This window comes from Indicator indicator, chromosome 29 (assembly GCF_027791375.1).
Source record: "Indicator indicator isolate 239-I01 chromosome 29, UM_Iind_1.1, whole genome shotgun sequence".
Lineage (NCBI taxonomy): Eukaryota > Metazoa > Chordata > Aves > Piciformes > Indicatoridae > Indicator > Indicator indicator.
The window spans coordinates 2,112,583-2,127,144 of NC_072038.1; the positions used below are offsets into that span (position 1 = coordinate 2,112,583).

Sequence of the window (14,562 nt, forward strand, 5' to 3'; positions counted from 1 at the left end):
GGGTCACGCAGAATGCGTTTCTGCTTATGGCTGCAGCAGATCTGGACTGCCAGGCTTAGGCTAGTCCTTCCCCTTCTAGGCTAAAGCTTACCCTCGCAGGCTGTTTTCCTCAGTCCTCTCGACTGGGCTTACGCTGCCGGCTTTCTCTGTAGCTCAGTGAAGGGATTATCCTTTGCAGGTTCCTTGAGCAGCTCAGGGAGCTGGCTTCTTTCCATGTTGCAGAGGCTTCTAGTACGCTTGCATGTGGGAGTGAGAAGACTTAGGGGCTGCGAGCTTCCGTAGCTCAACCAAAGCAAGAGAAAGCCAGAGAGAGCAAAGTAGTAAACAAATGGAGTAGTACTTATAGATCTCTCGAGGCTGGATCTGACCAGTGGGCACACTTGTCAACAACCTGCTTCAACCTATAGAAAGGGTGAAGCTAGAATTATGCCCTTAGATGCAAAGAGCATGAGCATGCCATGCGATGGGTGCATGGAGTTGTTTACCCCTTAGGAGACAGGTTGGCGCCTGGGCCTTTGTCCTCCTCTCCTGAAAGGAGGGTGGAAGGGGGGACTTACCAAAACATGTTGGGACAAGTTTGCTGGTATCTGGAGGCATAATTCTGGGCATATGGTGCCTTCACCACACTCCTGACAAGCTGTGGCGTAAGTATAGCTTCATCAGAATGCCACTGCTAGGAGACAGAGGGAAACGGACTTGTGAGCCCTGGGCTCCCTCACAGGGTCACACTGAGCTCCAGACTGGAAGCTGCCTACAGGAGAGCATCCTCTGCTTGTCTGCAGACAGAACTCACTCCAGGCTCCTGAGATTTGGGAACAGCACCAATGAGCAAGTCAGGTGGCACATTCTGCTAGCCCTGTGGGGTGCAAGGCTGGTTCTCTGGCTGTGAGGGCACTGGGAGCAGGCTGAGGGAGGACGGTGAGCACAGGGGCCATGGTCAGGGTGAAGGCTCTGGTGAACCTCAGCAGCAGGAGGCTGCAGACACAGGGCTGGCCACGCTGTGGGGAAGAAGGGGTCAAGGAGTCAATCCCAGCTCCAAGCTCCATGAGCTGAGATGAAAAGCAATTCCCATGCTGGAGAGAAGGCAGAAGGGGAGAGAAGGGCTTGAGTGCCTCTTGAGAAGGCCTGACTCTGTCCCCTCAGGATGTGGGAGCTGGTCCAGGGAGAGGGAGGAGATGGAGGGGTGGCACTCCCTGCTGCAGGGATGCTTTTTGTCCGTGTCCCTGGAAGGAGCAGCTGGTCAAGCAGCTATGCTCCCCCCCTGCTCTCTCCTTCTGGCCTTATGAGTTTTGCTGGGTGGGACAAGCCTCCCTGGGCAACCTGTTCCAGTGTCTCACCACCCTCACGGTAAAGGATTTCTTCCTAATCTCCAGTCTAAATCTCCCCACCTCAAGCCATCACCCCTCTTCCTACCACTGCAAGTCATTTATTTATTCATTTGTTTCTTTATTTGTTGCAATCATTTATTGAAACAAAGCATTTGCCTTGTGTTACAGAACAGACTTCCCCAAGTACAAGGTGGTTGGGGGGTGACCCAGGGATGCCAGGACTGGACCATTGCAACACATTGGATGGTATGGAGCAGGCAGCTGAACAACAGCTTCCACAGAAGAGCTTCTCACTCAGTGTGACAGCAGCCTTTGGGTTTCCTGGCAAACCTCAAACTGCACTGCTGGAAGCAGCCAGGCCTTCTCGGGTGCTCTTACGCTGGTGCTGACCTTTCCTTAGGAACCCATAAATATCCAGTCCAAGAACAAGCATTCTGTACTCTCTGCCACCCAGCTCTAGGTTGGAACTGGATAATCCTTGAGGTCTCTTCCAACTCTGACAATTCTGTGGTTCTGATTCTAAATGACTGTTTTACAGTGTGTGGGCCAAGAGGATCGCATTTCACTGTTCATTGAAATGTACAACCAGGAAACAAAGGGCAAGAGGGCGACCACCACTGCAGCAACCAAGCCAGCTCCACCCAGTGGGCTCCTGTGAGGAAACAAATGCAAGAGAGTTACTTCATATCAGAGTGCTGTGAAACATTCACTTCTGGAAAGCCAGCATGCAGCCTTTGGCCTCTTTTATGTAGCTCCTGTGTATGCCTCAGCAGAGTCTGTTACTGGAGGGGCACCAGGGGCCAGCAGAAAAAGCTTTTCTGCCACCTAAGGCTATGTGAACATGACCCCACCCTGCCTGCCCAGAGCATCTGTGCCATGTTCTCCCAGCACATGTGGACTGTTTGGCAGATTGGGATTTTTCCTGCTCTCAGCTAACAACAACATGGCAGAGCAGTTGCAGCACAGTCCTCTGAATAGGCTGGAGAGGAAAGTGTGGACCCACTGCAGCCACCCAGAGCCTTCTGCAGCTCTGCATCAGCAGCCTCATGCAGCAGACACGAGTACACAGAGCCTCACTGGAAAGTTGTGTCAATTTGAAGCAGAGGAAGAAATGGCCTCATTAACAATTTATTAACCTTGGTGGCTCCTTAAAGGAGCAACCCCAAAACCCTTTCCTTACCTTTAATTCCCCTCAGCGATTTTTCTCTGTGCAAGATGCTACAGGCTGCAGCAGCAGAGACTCCTGCTTAGCTGCAAGAGAAGGTTCAGCCTTTGGGCAGAAAACCAACTGGCCAAGCTCAGCTGTGTGTTTAAAAACACAAAAGGGAACAACACTTACTTTGCTGAACTGTGACAGAGTCTCATCCATATTGTAATAATCACCAGACCCAGCAACTCTCTACAAAACCAAGCAAGAACCAGTTCAGAAAACAAGACAGGTGTTTGCTTTTAAAAATTACATATTTTGCCTTCATCCCAGTAGTGTCTGCTGCTCTGGACAAATTCAAGGTTCTTCACTAGGACTAAAATTGCCTTTACATGGAGTACTTTGCTTCCCACCAGGTGAGCCAATACAGCTGCAGAAATGCCTGCTTCCAGTCCCCGTTTCACAGATTCACAGAATGGTTTAGGTTGGAAGGGATCCCAAAGATTATCAACTTCCAGCCCCCCTGCTGTGGGCAAGGACACCTTCCACTAGAGCAGGTTGCTCAAGGCCCCATCCAACCTGGCATCCACACCCTCCATGGGCAACCTGTTCCTCTGCTAAACTTACATCCCAGTAAAATCTATATGGCTGGTCTGGGAGGCAGCTACCACTATTGTCTTCCTTTAGATATTTTTTTTCAACCAGCCTATGTTTGGTTCCTCCTCAGTGTGATTGCCCTGGACCAGCAGCACTAAGTGCAGTAGCCCAGCAGACAAACGTGAGCACTAGAAGGAGATGGCCTGGCTACACTGGAGCAGGGGAGAACAGAAAGTGCTGCTTACCTGCCTTCCTCCTCATGCAAAATGTTTCCTTCAGCATAAACAAACAAAGAACAACCCAAGACAGTGATCCCAAAAACGCAGCCAGCAGAATGAAGAGCACAGAGGAGCCTCCAAATACTATTGCCTGAGGGAAAAAAAGACTGCCAGCAACTGCAGCACAAAAGAAACCCTACACATCAGAAAGGGACTGAGTCTAGAAAAGGTGCTATAACAAAAACAACTTAGGAAGGTGGAACTGATAGCAGAATCTTTGTGCTCACAAATGCTGTTGACAAACAGGAAAGAAGAAACCTGGAGCCGCACTGCACACTCATGGAAAAAAAAAAAATCACACAGCAGGTTACAACTACAAGTTCGCCTGGCAGAAGGAATGGCCTCTCTGGAGCTCACAGCCATAACCAGTCAGCTCATAACCAGAACACAACTGGGGAGCAGGGGAGCCAGCTCCAGCCATCGGGGCTAGAGCAACCACACCACACTCTGGGGAACATCTCCCTCACCCTCCCTGATAAGCCTCTGCCCTGAAGTTTCCCATGATGATGAGCACCAGTCACAGCTCTGCTGGGGACTGGGGGGTTCTGACAGGGAAATACAGATGATGATATTTGAAGGGACCCACAGATACTGGTGCCTTTCCATGTCCATTCCCAGGGCTCCTGGGGCAGAAGTCAGCAGACATGGGTGACTCTCACTGAGCTCAGCAGTGCCAGCAGCAACACCCAGGAAGTTCAAAGCAGTCTTCTGAGCACTCAGCCCTCCAGGCAGCCCCTGAAGCTGCCAATACTCAAGAGCTCAGCACGACCCAACGCTGTGATCAGTTCCACCTTTGGCTGAGCTTCTGCAGCTCAGCAGAGGCAGGAGCACAGAATCTGGGGCTCCCACGCACTCAAATGGCAAATGCCCCTTGGTGAACGGAAAGGAATGTGCAGAGGTACAACAGTTGTGCTGCTTTAGTCCTTAACTTGCCCAGAGCTTGGCACAAGCAGCAGAAGCACACTGGGGAATTTAACTTGCAGACCCTCCTGACAAGGCTTGTGCCATAGGTGTAGCTTCAGCAGAATGGCACTGCCAGGAGAGAGTGAAAGGGGCTTGTAAGCCCTGGGCTCCCTGAAGGTGGCCAGCTGGCTCCAAGCTGGAAGCTGCCTACAGCACAGCATCCTGCATCCAGTCCTTGGACACAGCTGCCCAGCAAGATCTGATCCCCTCCCCAGGAGGGAAGCTTTCCTGGTTCTGCTCCACCAGCTCTCCAGCAGCACCCCAAGAGCTGTTACCACGGGCCTGGGCCTGCTGCTGACGTCACCACATGGTCCTGAGGGGTCTGTGCCTGGTGCTGAGGTCACAAGATGCCCTGTGTTGTCACAAAGCTTTGCTCTCTACAAACACAGCCCCTCAGGCCTTCTGGCTCAACTGCAGCAGCAGCAGCAGCCACAGCGTGGAAGTTGCAGCGGAAGCCGCAGTAGAGTCGTGGTTGGAGAGTAGAGAGCCATGGCCCTCATTCATCGCCTCTTCCTCTTCACCCTCCTCTTCACGGCCCTGCAAGTCAGGGTTGTTGGTGGAGCTCCATGGCGAGCCCGAGGAGCAGGTAAGCAGCAGTGCTGGTGCAGCCTTTCCTGGCCAGAGCCTCTTCCCCCTGAGAAGCATGGGGGTGAAGCTTTGCCCTCCAGTGCTTCAGCAAGGCTTTGCTCTGGGTGCTGAGGGCCCCAGGCCCCCCTGCAGCTTCACCAACCTCCACCTTCCCCGCTTCCACCTTGGCACCTCAGCCCCTTCCAGTGCCCACAGGCCACCGAGGCACAAGTGGATGCCAACATGCACTGAAACATTTCCCATCTCTGCTTGCTTCTAGATGAGGATGGAGGAGGCCCTGGGGATCCAGCTGCACAGCTGGATCTTGGTGTCAAGCCCTCGGAGCACCGCAGAGGTACCTTCCCAACGTCCCTTTCCTTGAAAGGACAAACACTGACAGTGTGCCCACAGCAGCTTCTGCTGCACTTTGCCTTGAGATCCTCTCTGGGTCACTCCTCCATCTCTTGGCTCATTCCTCACCTGGAGCCAAGAGCAATCCCACAGTGGGAGTGAGCTGGGCTCAGCCATGTGCCCCAGGGCACTTTGCCTTCAGAAGCTCTTTGTGGCCCCTTGGAGCAGGAGCTGCTGCCAAGCCAGGGGGCTGGTTGAGCTTGAGCTCAGAGCTTCCTTTGGTCCCAGCACGGTGCCACTGCAGACAGGCTGTAACTCTCAGCAGCCTGCTCCTGAGTGGAGGGCAGAGCTGAGTGCCGTGGGGTGCCCGGCTCTGCCTGCCACTCACTGCTGCTGCCTGCTGCACAGCTGTCTGCAGCTGTGTCTCAGAGGCTCTTCTCTGCTGTACTTCTTTGCAGACCTGCCTGGAGGCCAAGGCAATCCAACTCCCCTCCCGTGCTCCAAGACTAAGGCTCTGGCAGATGGCACAGGTAGGTCCTGGCTCTTCCCTCCCTTTCAGAGCTGCCAGCACCAAGCCCAAGGGTCACCTAGCTGGGGGCCTCAGCAGGCATGAGGACACACATGTGCCCATGGTGGCCTCTCTTGGCATCAGCCCCTGAAGGCTTCTCTGAGTCAGTTCTGCCCAGGCAGGTGCCAAGAGGTAACAGAACCTTCTCTGGGTGTTTAGGTACAGATGTGCCTGCCCTGAGGACTCTTTCAATGCCCCCCTGGAACCGTCCACTGCAGCCTGGCTGGCATCGTCCACTGCAGCCCGGCTGGCATCGCAGCGGTGAGTCTCTGCTGACCTCACAGGCCAAGCACTGCATTTCTGTATTTCATTTGTGTGAATCTCTGCTAAACCTCTCTGTTTAGGATCCTCAAGAGGCAATTACCCAGCTGACGAGGCAGAGATTTCCAGAAAGGCTTTTGAGACTGTCAGGAAACTGCTAGATCAAATGGAGAGAGAACATCAAGGTGGGTACCCTTCACTCTGCTCTTCTTGTCAGCCTCCTCCATGTCTCTGAGCTGTCTCGCCTCCTGGTGATACCATCTCCCTGATGGGGAAGGCTTCCATCTCACTCAGCTCTCCTGCTTGCTTTCTTCAGAGAGCGAGCGAGAGGCTGAGCAGGAGCAGAAGGCTTTGGCAGGCAGCAGTGCTTCACCGCCAGCCTCTGCCGAAGCAACCAAGGTGCCTCCAGCCAGCAGCTCCTCAGGTAATTGCTGTCCCCTGCTCAGCTGGCAGCATCCATCAGCATGGAAAATGAAAGGGACTTGTGAGCCCTGGTGGCAAACCAGGCTCCAGACTGAAATCACTCTCTGGGTAGGCTGCTGAGCTGCTGAGAACAGCCCCAGAGAGGAGGTCAGGAGCTCTGGGCCCTGGTTTCCTCTTGTCCCCTCCCTGTTACCTCAGCCCCTTCCAGCACCCACAGGTCACTGAGGCAGAGGGGCATCCCAACATGCAATGAAACGTTTCCCATCTGTGCTTGTTTCTAGAGGAGGATGGAGGAGTCCTGCCTTATCCAGCTGAGCACCCAGACCTTGGCATCACCTTCGAGCCCCCGGAGTTTCGGCCTGCAGGGAGGTCTCTTCCAGCTCCTGCCCCGCGTCGTGCACTGCAGCCTGGCAGGCGCCGCAAGGGTGAGTCTCTGCTGACCTCACAGACTGCCTCTGGTTTTCCCTATTTTATTCCTGTGAAATCAGCTAAATCCCTTCTCTTTAGGTCCTCCAAGGGGTAATTACGTAGCTGAGGAGGGAAAGATTTCCCACAGGGCTTTTGAAGCCCTCAGGAAACAGCTGGATGAGATGGAGAGAGAACAGGGTGGGTATCCTTCACTCTGCCTTAGCCGGGAGCCTCGGCAGCAGGAGGCTGCAGGCACAGGGCTGGCCACGCTGTGGCCTGCACAGGGCAAGAAGGGAAGGGGTCAAGGGGTCGATCCCAGCTGCAAGCTCTGTGAGCTGAGCTGGAAAGCAATGCCCATGCTGCAGAAAAGGCAGAAAGGCAGAGCAAGGCTCAGGGGCAGCTTCACCCTCAGGACGTGGGAGCTGGCCCAGGGAGAGGGAGGAGATGGAGGGGTGGCACTCCCTGCTGAAGACTTAACGTTGCCATTGCTCCTCCAGATATGGCCGAGGAGAGAAGCACAACTGGGGATGCTGATCAGGACACCCAGAGCCCTCAGTGTCCCCAGAACGTGCTGCAGAGCTGCATGGTGGCCACAGCTTCCATTCTGGTTGCTGTGCCAGTTACCATTCTGCTGTGCTACCTGGCAAGGCAGTGGCAGAAGAAGAGACAGAAGTGAGTTGTGACTTTTTGCCCCTGACTGCGGCCTGCACTGGCTGCTGGGAGCCAGCCAGCACTTGTAGTCCAGCTGCTGTGGAGCAGGGACTTAGTGCTTGGGCAAAGAGCTCCACCAGCAGCTGAGGACTTGAAGGGTCTCCTCTCTCCACAGGGAAAGCAAAGCCGTGGCAGATGCACGAGCATGGTACAAAAGCCGCAACCAGCCTGGCAGCCGGGGCCAGCCCAGGCAACACAGCTACAGTCCTTGAGAACGGAGCCTCAGGCCCCCTCACAGACCCTATACCTCACCCCTCCCTCACCACCACCTCCCCCCTAGTCCTCTCACACTAACAGCCCCTACCTCCCCCACCCCCCTTTCTCAGCCTCCCCTTTTCCTGTGATCAATAAAGATGTTTCCTGTTACAAGCTCTTGTTGGGTCCTTGGCACTGTCTGCTCAATGCTTGCACTCCATGAGATGAGGTTCCTGCAGCACCTCTGGTGCAGCATACACAGCATGGGAAAGACACAGGAAGAAGCAGAGACCTGGGTGCAGTCACCAGGCCTGCACCCTAGTTGTGGAGACATGGTGGGGGGCTGGCAGGGCTGGGCTGTTGTCATGGACAGCTATGCACTGGTTTAGCAAAGGCAGCCCAGCAAGCCCAGCTCCGGAGCTGCTCCTTACGTGAAGGAGCAACTGGAATGGATGGTGCTGTGCCCAGGGCAGGATGAAGAAGGTGCTGAGGAATTAAGGGACAGGTTCATGGGGCTGATGCTGCTCTGGGTGTTTACTCCAGACAGCAAGAGCAGGAAGAGGAAGTCAATGAGGCCTTCTACAGATGCCTAGAAATAGTCCCAAGATGTCATGCCCTGGTGCTCAGGGGTGACATCACCCACCTTGATCCTTGCTAGAAAGGCCACACAGCAAGGCACACACAGTCCACAGGGTTCCTGCACTGCACTCCTCAGAACTTTCTGATGCAGGTGCTCTAGGAACCAACAAGGAGAGCTGTGCTGCTGGGCCTGGTATTCACTTCCACCAAAGAGGCTCTGGGTTTGGGAGGTAAAGCCTGGGGGCAGCCTTGGCTGTAGGGACCAGGAGGTGGTGGAGTGGAAGATCACATGAGGAAGAAGCAGGGCAAGAAGTAGGACTTCAACACTGGTCTTTGGGAGGGCCTAACTCTGACCTCTTCAAAGAGCTGCTGGGAGGAATCCCATGAGCTAGGATCTCGATGGCAGGGGAGCCCAAGAGAGCTGGGTGACATTCAAACACCACTTCCTCCAAGCTCAAGCTCAATGCATTCCTCCAAGTCAAAAATCAAGCTGAGGAGGCAGGAGACCTGCATGGATGAGCAAGGAGCTGCTGCAAAAACTCACATGGAAGAAAGATGTTGATAGTGTGTGGGAAAAGGGACAGGTGACTTGGGAGGGTGATAGGAACATTGTCAGGGAATGGAGGGATGCAACGAGGAAGGCCAAGGCCCTCTGGCAATTAAATCTGGGAAAGGAAGTAAAAGAGGACCAGAAGGGCTTCTTCACATCCATCAGTGGTGAAAGAAGAGCAGGCAAAATGTGGGCGTGCAGCTGAATGAGGAGGGAGCCCTGGGGACAGAGCAGGCAGAGAAGGCAGAGTTACTGAATGGCTTCCTGGCTTCACTCTTTGCTGCCAAGCCTGGGCCTCAGGAATCCCAGAGTCCAAGAAGGAGAGAAAGACTCTGGAGAATGGAAGACTCTCCCTTGGTCGATGAGGGCCACAGATCACTTGGGAAGTGACCACTCACAAACCCATAGGCCCTGCTGGGATGCAGCCTGAGTGCTGAGGTGGGGCATGAAGCCATGGAAAAGTTCTGGTTCTCCCTGCTCAGGGATCTTCTTAGGTCATGCACAGAGTAAAACAGAAAGGCAGAAGTCCTGCTAGAACTCAGTCTATTACCAACACCCCTGCCATGGGCAGGAATACCTCCCCAAGTCCAAGTGATCAAAGCGTCATCCTTACATGCTTCTAGGGATGAGGCATCCAAGCCTTCTCTGGGCTGCCCGTTCCAATATCTCAGTAGCCTCCTAGAAGCGTGGGGAACGAAAGTGCCAGTCCCAGAGCCACTCTCAGAGCACACTCCCAGCCTTGAGCTCTGCTCAGGAAGGGAGTGCCAGAGTCAGGGTGCAAAGGTGAGGCTGTGCCAGCAGCAGGTCTTTGTGCAGGGCTCCTCCCTTCACCTGCAGCACAACAGCCACCAGCACAGAACCGATGACCAGCTTCAGAAGCAGGCCCCACAGCTTTTTGCCCTCATAAAGTAGTAGGACATTTCCAGGTGTCATGGTCTTAATCTGTGATTCAATTAAACAAACAAACAAACAAAACCCCCAAAAAACCAAACACCCAAACATTTTGGGGGCACATAGGAGCAGAGACTCCCTTCTGCACAGCAAGACCATACCTGTTATTGAGGGGTTCATGCTGACAAGCAGTGTCAGAGCAGCTGGCACTAGGTAGACAACCTGTTGATGAAACAGGAACGACTGCAGCAAAGCTTCTCAGGAGAAGCACCTGCCCCATCAGCATGGCTGCTGCTCCCCTCCACCACAGGCTCCCCCTTCACCTGGTAGGCAGAGCAGCTGCCAGCCCCCATCCCACTGGCACAGCTCATCTTCAGCACCACCCCCCAAAATCCTGCAGCATCAGCTGCCAGCCCTTGCTCCTCACCTGCTGGGTTACTGACCCCTCGCTGCCCAGCCAGCCCTTGCCCTGAACTTTGAACCCCAGGGAAAGCCCCTGTGGGACACTCACCACCTACCGCGGGCCTCCAGCCCCTCCGCCCACACTGGGCATCTCCCCTGGCAGCAGAGCCCCCTTTGCTACCGCAGCCCAAGGCTGGCACACACAGGCAGAACACCCTGCCCCTCAGCACTGGGCCGAGAGAAAGCTGCGGCAGCAGACAGGGAGGAGGGCTCCAATCGGGACTGCGGCGGTCCCGCTGGCGGAAGGTTGGTGGCCCGCGGCAAGCAGAGCTGGCGAGGAGCCGGGAGAGGGCCCCGCAGGGTTAGGCCCGGGGAAGGGCAGGAGGAGGAGCAGCACCTCGGTGCGTTCTGCCCGGGGAACCAACGCTGAGTACGGGGCAAGGACCAAACTGGGCCGGAATGGGACGGATGCTGCAAGCGCGGTGCGGTTTCAGCCGCCGCTGCAGGGCAGCGGTCTCTCTCCCGGCGCCTCCTTGCTCCAGCTAACGACAGCCGGCGGCGACCTCCGGCGGTCCCAGCAGCACAGCGGGGCTGGGGCTGTCGACAACCCCCGGCACCGGGCGGAGGGCAGCAGGGGCCGCGGGGCAGAGCCAGCCCCGAACCCGGCGTCTGCCTCGCTGCAGCTGCTCGGCGCTTCCCGTACTCACCGTCCAGAGCCCGGCGTCGGGGTCGTTCACCTGTGGCGGAGAGATGCGCACTGAGACCCCGCAGCCGCTGCCCGGCCCGGGGCCGCTCTCCGCGGGAGGGCAGCGGACGGGAGCGCAGCGGAGCCGCCGCCGGCCGCTCCCAGGTCATACGCCAGCTTCCTCACCTGCACGGTGGCCGCCAGCCCGAAGAACGCAGCCATGAGGAGGCTGCAGAGCCGCCACAGCCAGACCGACGCCCGCCCGTCCGACATGGCCGCTCCGCCGCTGCCTGAGCGCGGCCGCGGGGGCGGGACGGGGCCGGCCTCGGGGCCTGCTGCAGGCGGGGCGGGCAGCGTGAGCCACCCATCGCCACCCGTTTTTCAGCTACTTTTGGCCCTTCTCCCGGGGATGCTGCCCTCTGCTCCGCTCTGCCGAGATGCCACTTGCAGTGCCCGACCCAGCTGGGACCCTACTTCTGAATCTCGATGGCTCCGCGGAACTGAAAGACCTCCAGCAGCCGTGGCATAGAGAATCGTCGGGGGGAAATTCTGATCCGCGGAGCAGAGAGCTCGGAGCGAGACCCCCGGAGAGATAAAGGCATCTTTCCTTAAAGGGATAACCTGCGTGTAAATCACACGAAAGCCTATAGAGCTGGGCTCGGGGCGTCTCGGGGGAGTCGGGGGCCGGGCAAGGCTGCTCAGTAAGTTGGGGCCGAAAGCTGTGCGTGGAGTGGGACAGAAGAAGCGTCGGGGACGTCCTGCAGGAGGGCTTTGGTTGTACGCTAGAAGGCAGCCGCCCGGAGTGCTACGCAAGGGTATCGGGACAATCACCGCCCACCGCGGGTCCCCAGCCCCTCCGCCCCCACTGGGCATTTCCCCAGGCAGCAGAGCCTCCTCTGCTGCCGCAGCCCAGGGCTGTCCCCTTGCACAGGGAACTCGGCGGCGCGGCGCCTGCCCACGAAGCAGCTTCTGGCACACGCAGGCATCGCCTCCTGCTTCTCAGCACGAGGCCCGGGACACCGAGAGAGGCTGCGGCAGCGGCTGAGGAGGAGGAGGATTCGCCTCGGGACTGCGGCGGCCCGGCTGAGCTGGTGGAAGGGATCCGAATCAGGCAGAGCTGGCGAGGAGCCGGGAGATCGCCCGGTCAGAGTCTCGGGCGAGGGCAGGAAGAAGAGGAGCAACCAATGGTATCCTGGGAGGCATCAAGAAAAGTGTGGCCAGCAGGTCTAGGGAAGTTCTTCTACCTCTCTTCTCTGCCCCGGTGAGACCACACCTGGAATACTGCATCCAGTTTTGGGCACCCAGTTCAAGAAAGACAGAGACCTGCTGGAGAGCAACCAAGGTGCCTCCAGCCAGCAGCTCCTCAGGTAATTGCTGTCCCCTGCTCAGCTGGCAGCATCCATCCGCATGGAAAATGAAAGGGACTTGTGAGCCCTGGGCTGCCCATGGTGGCAAACCAGGCTCCAGACTGAAATCACTCTCTGGGTAGGCTGCTGAGCTGCTGGGAACAGCCCCAGAGAGAAGGTCAGGAGCTCTGGGCCCTGGTTTCCTCTTGTCCCCTCCCTGTTAACTGAGCCCCTTCCAGCACCCGCAGGTCACTGAGGCAGAAGGGCATCCCAACATGCAATGAAACGTTTCCCATCTGTGCTTGTTTCTAGAGGAGGATGGAGGAGTCCTGCCTTATCCAGCTGAGCACCCGGACCTTGGCATCACCTTCGAGCCCCCGGAGTTTCGGCCTGCAGGGAGGTCTCTTCCAGCTCCTGCCCCGCGTCGTGCACTGCAGCCTGGCAGGCGCCGCAAGGGTGAGTCTCTGCTGACCTCACAGACTGCCTCTGGTTTTCCCTATTTTGTTCCTGTGAAATCAGCTAAATCCCTTCTCTTTAGGTCCTCCAAGGGGTAATTACGTAGCTGAGGAGGGAAAGATTTCCCACAGGGCTTTTGAAGCCCTCAGGAAACAGCTGGATGAGATGGAGAGAGAACAGGGTGGGTATCCTTCACTCTGCCTTAGCCAGGAGCCTCGGCAGCAGGAGGCTGCAGGCACAGGGCTGGCCACGCTGTGGCCTGCACAGGGCAAGAAGGGAAGGGGTCAAGGGGTCGATCCCAGCTGCAAGCTCTGTGAGCTGAGCTGGAAAGCAATGCCCATGCTGCAGAAAAGGCAGAAAGGCAGAGCAAGGCTCAGGTGCCTTTCGAGAAGGGGCAGCTTCACCCTTTGGAATGTGGGAGCCTGCCCAGGGAGAGGGAGGAGATGGAGCAGTGGCACTCCCTGCTGAAGACTTAACGTTGCCATTGCTCCTCCAGATATGGCCGAGGAGACAAGCACAACTGGGGATGCTGATCAGGGACACCCAGAGCCCTCAGTGTCCCCAGAACGTGCTGCAGAGCTGTATGGTGGCCACAGCTTCCATTCTGGTTGCTGTGCCAGTTACCATTCTGCTGTGCTACCTGGCAAGGCAGTGGCAGAAGAAGAGACAGAAGTGAGTTGTGACTTTTTGCCCCTGACTGCGGCCTGCACTGGCTGCTGGGAGCCAGCCAGCACTTGTAGTCCAGCTGCTGTGGAGCAGGGACTTAGTGCTTGGGCAAAGAGCTCCACCAGCAGCTGAGGACTTGAAGGGTCTCCTCTCTCCACAGGGGAGGCAAAGCCACTGCAGAAGACCGAGAGTGGCTGAACACACACAGACAGATGGAGAGCTGGCTCCAAGGCCAGGCTGTCAGAACGGAGCCTTCGCCCTCCCCGCAGCCTCTCAGCTCCTCACTGCTCTCCCGCAGCCCTGCAGCCCTGCAGCCACAGGAGCAGCCTCGCAGCCCCCCCAGCCCAGGACGGCCTCCCCGCCCGCCAAGCCCCTTGGCTGCACCAACCACACCACCTCCAGGACGGCCGCAGAGCCCCTTGGCTGCACCAACCACAGCACCTCTAGGACGTCCCCAGAGGCCCTTGGATCCAGGAGCCACATCACCTCCAGGACGTCCCCAGAGCCACTTGGATCCAGGAACCACATCACCTCCAGGACGTCCCCAGAGCCCCTTGGATCCAGGAGCCACATCACCTCCAGGACGTCCCCAGAGCCCCTTGGATCCAGTAGCAACACCACCCTCAGGACGTCCCCAGAGCCCCTTGGATCCAGGAGCCACAGCACCTCTAGGACGTCCCCAGAGTCCCTTGGATCCAGGAGCCACACCACCTCTAGGACGTCCCCAGAGCCCCTTGGATCCAGGAGCCACACCACCTCTAGGACCTCCCCAGAGTCCCTTGGATCCAGAAGCCACACCACCCCCACAACGTCCCCAGAGTCCCTCTCCCAGTCAAACTGCACCACCGACACTGAAACCCAAACGACCTCCACCTCCCTTTCCCCGTCACATGTCGCTCTCATCCCTCACTCTCTCTCCACTGCCCCCACCCCCTCCACCTCCTCCACTCCCCTCACTGCCCACACCCCCTCCACCCCCTCCACCCCCCTCACTGCCCACACTTCCTCCACCCCCTTCGCCCCCTCCACTCCCCTCACTCCCCAAACCCCCTACACGCCCGCCACCCTCTACACTTCCCCCAAACTAACAGCCCCAGCCTCCCCTCCCCACTCCCCTCACTGCACTCACCCCCCCCAGGCCCCCTCCCCCCAAACTAACAGCCCCACCCACTGTGCCCCTTTCTCACCCT

The 14,562-nt window shown here is 57.3% G+C and overlaps 1 protein-coding gene across 1 annotated transcript; it reads right to left on the reverse strand.

Moving 5' to 3' along the window:
- Nucleotides 1–1,790: 1,790 nt before the first annotated feature.
- On the reverse strand, nucleotides 1,791–11,177 carry TMEM220 (transmembrane protein 220). The gene is made up of 7 exons (XM_054394049.1): nucleotides 11,091–11,177; nucleotides 10,927–10,956; nucleotides 9,979–10,039; nucleotides 9,083–9,145; nucleotides 3,318–3,441; nucleotides 2,668–2,727; nucleotides 1,791–1,980 (listed from the first exon to the last, which is right to left on the reverse strand). Exons 1-7 carry the CDS (start codon nucleotides 11,175–11,177, stop codon nucleotides 1,848–1,850), a joined length of 558 nt encoding a protein of 185 aa, XP_054250024.1. The 3' UTR covers nucleotides 1,791–1,847.
- Nucleotides 11,178–14,562: the final 3,385 nt, after the last annotated feature.